Source organism: Megalobrama amblycephala, linkage group LG1 (genome assembly GCF_018812025.1).
Source record: "Megalobrama amblycephala isolate DHTTF-2021 linkage group LG1, ASM1881202v1, whole genome shotgun sequence".
Classification (NCBI taxonomy): Eukaryota; Metazoa; Chordata; class Actinopteri; order Cypriniformes; family Xenocyprididae; genus Megalobrama; species Megalobrama amblycephala.
This window is the reverse complement of record NC_063044.1, coordinates 47553617-47565565: the sequence shown is the minus strand read 5'-3', so window position 1 is coordinate 47565565 and position 11949 is coordinate 47553617. Positions and strand designations below refer to the sequence as shown.

Here is an 11949-nt window from a genome sequence, read left to right as displayed (position 1 = left end):
AAAGAAAACAAGAAAACATTAAAAACGACAAGTTTTTAATGTTCCCAGAACAACACTGAATATTTAGAGAACATTCTTATAACAAAATTCTGTTAGCTGGGATGGTAGTTGTTTCCCAGAGTTTTAACACATTTTATATGTATATTAATCAATGCTTCTTTTTATTAAGCTGACTTCACCCTACACTCACACACACACATATAACACATATTTTAAAAACTTTTTTTATATAAAATATATATTTATTTGCAACATTTATGTAAGCAATAATAAGACATTTCTGTCATAAGAACAGCAATCAGTTGATGGACACAGTGCTGCATTGTCATAGGAACGTCCCAGGTGAAGATAATAAGGAAATTACGTTGCTCCCTTCACCAAGTGCATTCCAGACGGTTATATAATACCACGCAAATGCCCTGCTCCCTTCAAAGTCCCCACTTAAAAGGCTCTGCCTTTAGAAGGGAGTAGGACATAGGGATGCTCACTTTGGTTTAAATTTGCCCTTATTCTACCTGACAGAATTAAGGCGGCAGGCCTACTAAAGATGTCGCGGTTTGACAAATCAGATGAAAGGGGCGTTTCAGCGCTGCCCACATGTACGAATGAAATATCATAGCCATAAACCGGTAAAATAAAAATCGAACAAATCTCACTTTCCGTTTGTTAAACTAAACGAAAAAACAAAAAACAAATAAACTTTTCATTTCTAGTTAATCCATTTCAAATAGGAAATGCAGATACGGACCACCGCTTTCACCCCAATCAGGGTATCTTCCGTTCATTCATGTTTTGATTTGATATTGAAATCAGAAAAATGAGAAAACCGCACCTTTTTTCGTTTTTCATTTTTAAAATGAAATAATATTCGATCTCTACATGTGGGCGGGAATGAAACGCCTCTTTCCGCTGATTGGTCAACCAGACTTCAAACCATCATCAGTTGTTCATCGGTTCCACTCAACAGAATAAAAGTCCCTCGCTCTACAGCTGTACGGATTCTTAATGCGTTTATTCTACATTTTATGTCTTTCTCACGAAATATTAATTTACTTTGCAGCTGCACACAATTACCCCCATTCTACAACGTTCAATCAGGGTATCTTCCGTTCATTCATGTTTTGATTTGATGTTGAAATCAGAAAAATGAGAAAACCGCACTTTTTTCGTTTTTCATTTTTAAAATGAAAACGAAAAAACAAAAACTGGCTTGATTTTTCTTTTTTCATTCTGGGGTTGGAAACATAAGCAGTTTGAAAATTCGATCTCTACATGTGGGCAGGAATGAAACGCCTCTTTCCGCTGATTGGTCAACCAGACGTCAAACCGTGTCGTCATCGGTTCAGCTCAACAGAATAAAAGTTCCTCGCTCTACAGCTGTACGAATTCTTAACGCGTTTATTCTACATTTTATCTCTTTCTCATGAAATATTTATTTACTTTGCAGCTACACACAATTACCCCCATTCTACAATGTTGGCACAATGCCTGTTTTATTGAAGTGACCAACTATAAAAATCTAGCGAAGCTGCTCAACGCACTGGGCAGCGAATATATAGGCACACATTGAATTAAAAAGTGCAAATCAGTAGCCGATGTAAATATGCAGCTGTCATAACTTTTGTTGTAGACAACACCCTGAGTTTTGGGATCTGGGATGAATTTGAAATATGACAGATATGAAAATATATTACATGTTATTAGTTCATCAAAGCGGTGCTATAGAGAGATGGACTTAAAATGCGAATTGGATGATTTGATGACAAGGTGAACTCGTTTATGCCCATTTGAAATAGGCTATCACACATTTAAAAAAAGTAAAATAAATAAATAAGTAAAGGGAAAAATGTTAAAACAGTGTTAAAAAATAACCATAATAGTGCTCTCTTAAGAAGATATCAATTATACTTTATCAATATTAGGCTATATATCAAAACCCTGAAATAACACTAACAATAATGAGATAAAGAGTATTTTTTATAGCCTATTTATTGCCATCTGTCTGTGTCAGAAATGAACTGTAATTGATTTAGTTGATTAATTGATTTTCAGGGGATTTTAGGATTTTTCCTAATCTTATTAAATATGTATGCTTTCTTTAATGTTAAGTTCTTAAATTTAGTCATTTAAATTACAATATTATGACGCTATAGGTTGTTACCAATTAAATCAGTATCAATCAAAGGCTTTCAGAGGTGGCAAAGAAGCAGCAACCTGAAGTTGCTTTTAGATTTATGAGTTGTTAGATTGCTCAGAGAGGGCAGTATATGTGTTGGAATTACAATTGCATAATGTAATGATATTAATGTTTTAAACATAATTTTGAATACAGAAAATTTTAAATTACAAAATGAAACGATAATTGGATTATGAAATTAATGTCGCCAGTAGGTGTCAGCAAGTCATTGTGTTAATGATTGAGTCATTTATTTAAGCGATTCGTTCAAAACGCTGATTCATTCAGGAATGAAACACTGCTCTGTGCGCTAGGAGTCAGTCACACAACGGTTCTGATATGCATTGGAAGTTTAGTTGGCAGAGAAAATAAAACACCGTTTTGTGTGACATTTATTAATACTCAATATTAATGAAATAAACTCAGAATATTGCCTTAAACAAAAGTTATAAATTTAAGAAAAGGAAAAAATAGCATGTTGCCTATTATATACATATATTATGAAACAGAAGGATTAACTGAATATTTGACATTTGACATGTCCTACACTTCTCTATGAAAACAAAACTCAAAATAGAATAGGCCTAATAGATATGCTGTGACTGTAAAATACACACACACACACACACACACACACACATATATATATATATATATATATATATATATATATATATATATATATATCATAGCCTATCTATCATTTCAAATCCATCCCATGTTGTGTAAAACAAAATACATTTTTACACTCAATGTATCGAAGTTGTAGGCTGGGGGTAGTTGTGTGCAGCTGCAAAGTAAATTAATATTTATGAGATAAACTAATATTTCACGTGATGAATTAATGTCTACACACAATTAAGCCCTGACTCTGCATCAGAATGATTTGTGTCAAGCCATTCACTAGTCTGGCTAGAATTCACTAGAAAGAGATTAAATGTAGAATAAACGTGTTAAGAATCCGTACAGCTGTAGAGCGAGGGACTTTTATTCTGTTGAGCTGAACTGATGAACAACTGATGACGACATGGTTTGACGTCTGGTTGACCAATCAGCGGAAAGAGGCGTTTCATTCCCGCCCACATGTACAGATCGAATATTCAAACTGGTTATTTGTTTCCAACCCCAGAATGAAAAAAGAAAAATCAAGCCAGTTTTTTGTTTTTTCGTTTTCATTTTAAAAATGAAAAACGAAAAAAAGTGCGGTTTTCTCATTTTTCTGATTTCAATATCAAATCAAAACATTGATTTATTTTCAGATTTTTGTTTATTACGTTTTGCATCATTCTAAACCAAAATTAAAAAAAGGACAGATTAACAAATTGTTGTTTCTCCCACACTTTCGAGAGCCATTATGAAACATAATAATAGGCACTTGACTTGATTTCCACCCCATTCTCACTCATGAGGGGTCTGACACTGTCCAAGAGAATGCTATCCTGGCGGCAAATGCATCCAGCAAAGCGGGACATTAAGTGTTTAACGTAAAAAATGCTTAATGTGGCTTGATACTGGAAGAGCAAATTCATTACACCTTATAAAGCAGCCCACTATGAACACAATTAATAACACGTTAAGCATTTTCCTAGAAAATAAAACACAGTTATGAAGAAAACGCTTAATGCATTAAGACACTGATTTTAAATGACCATATATATATATATATATATATATATATATATATATATATATATATATATATATATATATATATATATATATAAGTATATAATATGAAGGCAACGCGCTTTAAACATTCAGCTTTTCCACTTATAGAAAACCGTTATAAAAGCTTAACATAAAAATATTTTCCTTCCACTTTGTTTACGTTGACGTTGTCTTAGCCTTAGATGTTGATGATGACAAGAAAATGTGCGAGAAAATAGTGTCTCCCTGGTTGTTGTTTTAGTTGGATTAAGCAAGCGTTAATGTCCAGCGACGTGGCCGTAACGCATTGCTTTCAATGAGAATTGAGAAATATTTCATGTCAAACCTCCACTGAGGCAAAGGGCATGGGAATTTTGTCTTAATGAAAATCACATATTCGGGTATTCGACTTTCATTATTAAATAGAAAAATGAATTAATGCAATGTTTACAGACCTGAAAGTATAGCTTTAATAACATTTTGTAAATCACTAGAGATGAAACTAAAAATATCCTGCTATCTGTCTCAACTATTGCAATTCTGACCTAAAATCCAACAAATCATAGTTTATTCAAGGTTGTCTGAACTGAAGGCTCCACAATCATTTAAATGAACATTATTTGTCATCAAAAATTTAGTTTGCAACATATTTTATGCATTAAGAGCAGATACAATAAGAGAATGAAAAAATAGGCTACCTGACATGAAAACTTAGTAAGAACTCAGTAAAATTATCTACTTACAATATGTGGGTAAACAGTCTGTCCTTCTTCAACTGACAAGGAGAGCTAGACAAACAACAAGAGCAGAAAGTGCATTTATAATGAAGCCAACACCTATTTCTGTAGGTCATGTGATTTATAGGAAAACAAGATATACTACAGGTAATCAACAAAAGCATTTCTGAAGATGTTGTTTAATGACACTTGTAGGACACTGAAAGTGATAACAATATATATTTATTTACATTTAATAAATCATATGATTAATCAGAAATTAGCTTAATGAGATTTCCATGTTTCCATCCATTTCTCTTGAATTTATTCATTATAGTAATAATGTAAAAGCATAACATCTTTTCCTATAAATCACATGACCTTCAAAAATAGGTGTTGGCTTTGTTATAAAAGCTTTTCTGATCTTGTTGTTTGTCTAGTTCTCCTAAATCAGTTGAAGAAGGACAGACTGTTTTACCGAGATCATATTGTAAGTAGATTACAATTTTACTGAATTATAGTCTAATGTTTTATAAACAATGAATATAGCCTATAGCATTTTATATTGGCTACATCATGCTAATAATCTGTAGTTATTAAATTTAGAAAAACACTGATGATGTGTGATATATATTATTATATATATTTTACATAATATTTGCTACCTTTAACTAACTTTACCTTCATTACCTTCATTTTTTTTTTGATTAGCATCCAATTGCTGGTTAACCTTGGCCTCCACCATTTGAACGAGTTAAGACAAATTCTCTGTTTTCTGAAGGGTAAAAATACATCATTACTATCAATGTCTTTTTAGTTTCTCCATTTTAATTTTATTGTTGCTTGACATGGGGCTACTTTACTGACAAAAAAAAAAAAGGATTAGAAACAATTTCACAACAAAATTGCTAGTGTACCACAAACAATTGAAAAGAACACAATGAATTAAACATGAAATTCTGAAGTAGAAAAACTGAAAGAGTATTTTTTTTCAATGTGGTCTAATAACAGTACTATACTGATTGTAAAAGTTTCTGTGACTGTACAAAGCATGTGAATATTTAATAAGGTATAGCAGGGCAGAGCTTCAGGTAGCAATTTTCAGTTATACCAAAACCTACAAGAAAAATATATTAACGCTGACTACATTCCTTTTAGATAAGGGGAACATAAACAACACCACCTGATCATCTTTTAAGTTTGTTTGTCTGGCAGAGGTGGACATTCCAGGGGTCAGAAAGTAAAAGTCCTGCCATATTTTTATCTCATCCACTGAAGCATTAATGAGATAATTAAGTGATAAATTGAGTGATGATTGAGCATTATTGAAGACACCTGATGATAACAAGCAGAATCACCAAAGGAGAAAATCACAATTTTTAAGTTACCATCATCGAGGTCAGGGTTTGTTTTAGTTGAGCTCTTGACCCTTGCCTTTTTAGTATTAGATTTTGTTTGGGCAGTTTTAACTGCATTAAAACCAACCAGACAAGCAAAGTTAAAAGATGATCAGGTGTTGTTGGTTATGTTTTCTCAAAACCATTATTGGATCTGAATCACTGAACTCATTTAGAGCCCAATCTCTGAGTTAGATTTACATTATTGATTACAGCAGCACTGTGATTCTACAGCAGAAGATCAGCTTATACAATACAGAATTTTTTTTTAAAAAAAAAAGTTGTTCTTATCACAAAAAAAAAAAAAAAATTCTTTTAGGCACACACAGACATCAAGTATCAGCCTGTGAATTTCAACAACGGTGACAAGCAACATATTCTGATCAACAGATCAACTCTGAACATTAGAAAACAAGCTACTAAAAAGTCACAGAAAAACAGCAAAATTTTAATAGTGAGAATAAATGAAATTACTAAGACAATTTAGCTCATAATTTATTCATACAGCAATGCATGATGGGAGCCATGGATGAATTTTGATTGGTGGCTCCCAGAATGCACTGCAACATGCTTTATGATGGCCACCACTGTTGAGATTCACAGGATGATTCTTGATGTTTGTGTGTTTAAATGAGCGTTTTTTTTTTTTTTAAATCAGAACTCTTAAAAAAAAAAAAAAAAAAAAAAAAAAATTGTATTGTAAAAGTTGATCTTCTGCTATAAACTCACAGTGCTGCTGTAATCAATAATGTAAACCTAACTCAGAGATTGGGCTCTAAATTAGTTCAGTGATTCAGATCAAATATGTAAAAACATAACCAACAACACCTGATCATCTTTTAACTTTGCTTGTCTGTTTGGTTTTAATGCAGTTAAAACTGCCCAAATAAAATCTAATATTAAAAAGTAAAGGGTCAAGAGCTCAACTAAAACAAACCTGACCTCGATGATGGTAACTTAAAAATTGTGATTTTCTCCTTTGGTGATTCTGCTTGTTATCATCAGGTGTCTTCAATAATGCTCAATCATCACTCAATTAATCACTTATTTATCTCATTAATGCTTCAGTGGGTGGAATAAAAATATGGCAGGACTTTTACTTTCTGACCCCTGGACTACCCACCTCTGCTTAGAACACCACAAGAAAACAAACTATTCATTAAATTGGAGGTAATGAGATAATTAAGTGATTGAATAATGATTTTGTATTAGTGAAGAACACCTGCTGTTAACAAGCAGAATCACTGAAGGAAAGAGAAACACAAGAACTACTTCCAGCCACAGCCTTGGATGAAATCAACTGAAGATAAAATACATTACATCTCTCAAGATCTGATTAAACAACTCCACAAACAACATTAGCTTCACTTATTACTAACCAGACTGACTTTATTTCTGTCAGACATCTACAGAAGTTCGTATTAAGAATTAAGAAGAGGCTTAGATGTTGATTACTTATTTGAAAGTAATAGTTTGATTTGATGTTACCATTGTGGCGATCAGTGTGTGCTTTAGTCAGGCTCTTGACTTTTTAACATTAGGTTTTCTCTTGACAGCTGTGTCTGTTTGTTATGGCGAGAACAGCAAGAGAAAATATAATCAGATGCTGTAAGCTGATTGATGATAAGAATATAATCATCATATATTGGCTTAACTCATTGATATTATGTGGGAGGTTTATACAGGTAGTATGTTATTAATTCTGTTTTATTGTTATGATAATACAACAAGAGAATAATAGAATTTAATCAGAACATCAAACGATTTATAACACACCATTTACATATTTTGGGCTCCTGTGAGTTTTACTCGCACACAGACATCAAGAATCAGCGTATGAATCTCAACAATGGTGACATGCTTCATGGTGCAATGCATTCTGGGTGCCTCATACGAAACTTATCCATGGCTCCCAGAATGCATTGCACCATTGAAGCATGTCACCATTGTTGAGATTCATATCAACATTAGAAAACAAGCTACTAAAAAGTCACATAAACAGAACAAAATTAAATATGAGAATAAAGGAAATTACTAAGACAATTAAGCTCATAATTTATTCATGCAGCAATGCATGATGGGAGCCATGGGTGAATTTTGATTGGTGGCTCCCAGAATGCATTGCAACATGCTTTTTGATGGTCACCACTGTTGAGATTCACGGGCTGATTCTTGATGTCTGTGTGTGCCTAAAATTAATACTTTTTTTTTTTGTTCAACACACCTTTTCTTGAATCATATTGTAAAAGCTGATCTTCTGCTGTAGATTCACAGTGCTGCTGTAATCAATAAGGTAAATCTAACTCAGAGATTGGGCTCTTCATGAGTTCAGGTCAAATAATGATTATGTGAGACCATAACCAACACTTGATCATTTCACTTTACTTGTCTGGCTGTTATGACTTAATTAACAGCCCAAACAAACTCTAATATTAATAAGGCAAGGGTCAAGAGCCCAACTAAAGCAAACACTCATCTCCACGATGGTGGCTTAAAAATTGTGATTTTTCTCCTTTGGTGATTCTGTGTGTTCGTCTATATTGGATGTCCAGAAGACGTAAAAAAAAGACATCATAAAAACTTTCATTCTGGCCCCTCAGTGGACGTCTTTTCAACCTGAGACAAGACCTCAAAAAGACGTCTTCTGGACGTAATTTGCTCAGTGGGTCTGGTTAGTAATAAGTGAAGCTAATGTTGTTTGTGGAGATGTTTAATCAGATCTTGAGAGATGTAATGTATTTTATCTTCAGTTGATTTCATCCAAGGCTGTGGCTGGAAGTAGTTCTTGTGTTTCTCTTTCCTTCAGTGATTATGCTTGTTAACAGCAGGTGTTCTTCACTAATACAAAATCATTATTCAATCACTTAATTATCTCATTACCTCCAACACTGATTCAGTGTTACATTAAACAGCCTGTAGTGTGCACACTAAGCAGTGTTCATTTCATCTGGGCAAATCCATGTGGGGCCTACATGGAAACTGGGTGCAAAACTGGCTGGGTCCCAGTTAGATAGCCCAGGTCAAACCCATTTGGGCCCCACATGGCTCTGCTGGCTGGGTATATATATATATATATATATATATATATATATATATATATACACACATGAAGAAATAACTATACATACCGGGTTATGATCACTGACACAAATCATACGTTGCTTACAGTACAATTCACAGCTTATATACATGAATGGACCCAGAACAGCTGGAACGAAATAACAGTACAGTTTTAAAAAATGGTTATAAGTAGGTTTAGGGGTAGGTGCAGGATTAGTGGCTAACAATATTGTTTTAATGTTATATTTCTGTCCATTATGTTTTATTCTTTTAACATTCTGTATAAAATGGGTAGGTTTAGGTTTGGTGTGGGGTTTAGGGATCTTACATTTATCTACAAAACAATAAAAGGGAAATTATACATATATCTTTATTACATGAAAGATTCGTAAATATTTTATTTTTTAAGTGCTATAAATACATCAACACTGTATGTTTCAGCACGCAAAAATGTACATTTTGTGTCTTTGAAAGTTATGTATTAATACTCACGTATTCATAATAAGACCAGGCTGTGCAGTTTCATATTAAATATACCTTATTTGCTTTTTAACTAAGCTAATAAAATATATAAAAAACATCATATACGTACAGCCTTAACATTCCAAGCTATGTAAAATAATATGTTTTTTCTGTTATAACATTACAGAGGGCAAAATGACTAGTTCAAGTCAAGAATTATGCAAAATGGTCATCAAGAAAAGCATCTTAATTGAAGATGGAAATCCTGCTCGATACCGTCTGCAAACAAGTTCAGACAATTTAGATCAATCTGAACCATACAGAAAAATGACCTTTGGAGAGAGAGACACAAACAAACAGCATAAATCCATTCTGATGGTGGGAGAAACAGGAACAGGAAAATCAACCCTGATCAATACAATGATCAACTACATGTTGGGTGTTCAGAGAGAAGACAAGGTTTGGTTTGAGATCACAGATGATCAGAGTGACCGAACATCATCTCACAGTCAGACCTCCAGAATCACTGTTTATGGGTTTTATCTACAAGAGAGTCCAATCCATTTAACAATCATCGACACTCCAGGATATGGAGACACTCGTGGAGTTGAGAAAGATAAAGAGATTGCCAAGAGTTTGCTTAGCTTAAGTGAATCTGAAGAAGGGATCAATGAAGTAGATGCAGTGTGTCTGGTGATTAAAGCGGCACAAAATCGGCTCTCAGACATACAACAATACATATTTGATGCTGTTCAGTCTTTATTTGGAAGAGATATTGCTGAAAACATTGTCCTGCTCTTCACACACTCATCTGGAATGCCACCTAAAGATGCCCTGACGGCTGTTAAAGAGGCTAAAATCAAGTGTGCAGAGAATGACAAGAAGAAGCCAGTGTTTTTCATGTTTGACAACTGTCAGTCAGATGCTGCTGATGAAGAATATAAAATGATACAGGAACAATCATGGAATCTCAGTTTTACAGGAATGGAAGGATTGTTCAAGTTTCTTGAAAACATAAAACCAAAAACCTTGCAGATGACTCGTAATGTTTTACAAAAACGTAAGCAGTTGACTACAAACATCTCCAATCTAAAATCAAGAGTTCTAATAATGGAACTAAAACAAAATGAGCTGAAACAAACTCAGGAAGCTCTGGAGAAGAACCAGGAATATGTCAAGAACAATAAAGACTTTGAGTATGAAGTTGATGTGTCCTACAAAGAGAAGATTGATATTGATCTTTCTGTAGCATATGAGGCGACATGCTGCACCGTCTGTGAGGAGAACTGTCATTATCCAGATTGCTGGTGGGTCAGAGATCTCTCATGGTGCAGCGTGATGAAAGATTATAAATGTACAGTGTGTACAAATAAATGCCACTACAGCAAACACGTCAAAGAAGCAAAAATATATGTAACAAAGACAAAGAAGGAGAAGAGAACATATGAAAAACTAAAGAAAGAATATGATGGTAAAATTGGGAACAGTGTGTCTTTGGTCAAGAAGCTGGAAGAAGAACTACAAGAATTACAGGTGGAGAAAATAAAGCTGGTGATTGAAGCTTTTCACTGTGTGGAAACTCTGGAGATGATCGCACTCAAGACTGATTCTCTGTTCACTCTTCAGCACATTGATTTTCTGATTGAGAAGATGAAGGAAATTAATGAACCTAAAAAAGCAGAAACACTGGAAAACTTCAAGAAGAGAGCAGAAGAAAAATAAAGATCTGACTGGGATACATAAAATATCTAATATATAAACCAATATATAACAATTACTTAAACTTCATCAGAACAATTACATGAATACATGTATTGATATTTAAATGAACATCAGTGGCACTTTTTAACAACTTTTTTTTTCTTTTTTTTTTTAATAAAGTGTGAGTGTAGTGGTACTATTTTCCTTCACTAACTGAGGTTCTAAATTTGTCTGTTGGATTTCTAAATTATTATGAATAATTATAATTATGAATAAACTAATAGCTACAATATCTAAATACTGTAATTTAGCTATTATAACAATTAATGAATTCTAGAGACTGCTTGAGATGGGGAATCTAAAACTTACTATAATCACAGAAGGTGTAAAAGGTTTGGTATAAAATCAACAAATAGAGAGAAAGTTACTATATTTCATAACAGAGTAAAACGAATACTGTTAAAGTCTTTGTACCTTACTGTAATTTACAGTTGTTTGTATTCTCTATTACATCAGTGTGCTTACAATAAAACTAGTGAAATAAACTAACATGAACTTGTATTGTTTTCTTTCTGGAATTACTTTCTTCTGCTTATATCATTTAAATTTAGGTAAATCTGTTAAATACTAAAAATGAAAAATTGTACAGTAAAATACAGTTGAAAATAGTGTAATAACACAACAACAAAATGCAAGAATATGGATATTTATTGTATATTGTTTCGCAATAGGTACACTGTAAAACTTTGCAGTGTAAATTTGCAGTAATTAACGGGCAGCAGCTTCACCT

General features: G+C 33.2%; 1 protein-coding gene across 1 annotated transcript; it reads left to right on the top strand.

Moving 5' to 3' along the window:
* The first annotated feature begins 4989 nt into the window (after window positions 1-4989).
* Window positions 4990-11676, top strand: LOC125250055. The gene is made up of 3 exons (XM_048162369.1): window positions 4990-5029; window positions 5251-5321; window positions 9646-11676. The coding sequence occupies exon 3, from the start codon at window positions 9654-9656 to the stop codon at window positions 11178-11180; it is 1527 nt and encodes a 508-aa protein (XP_048018326.1). The 5' UTR covers window positions 4990-5029; window positions 5251-5321; window positions 9646-9653; the 3' UTR covers window positions 11181-11676.
* Window positions 11677-11949: the final 273 nt, after the last annotated feature.

Bases quoted from the DNA above. Each gene is read 5' to 3' on its own strand.
- LOC125250055 (XM_048162369.1), top strand. From the start codon at position 9,654: ATGACTAGTTCAAGTCAAGAATTATGCAAAATGGTCATCAAGAAAAGC.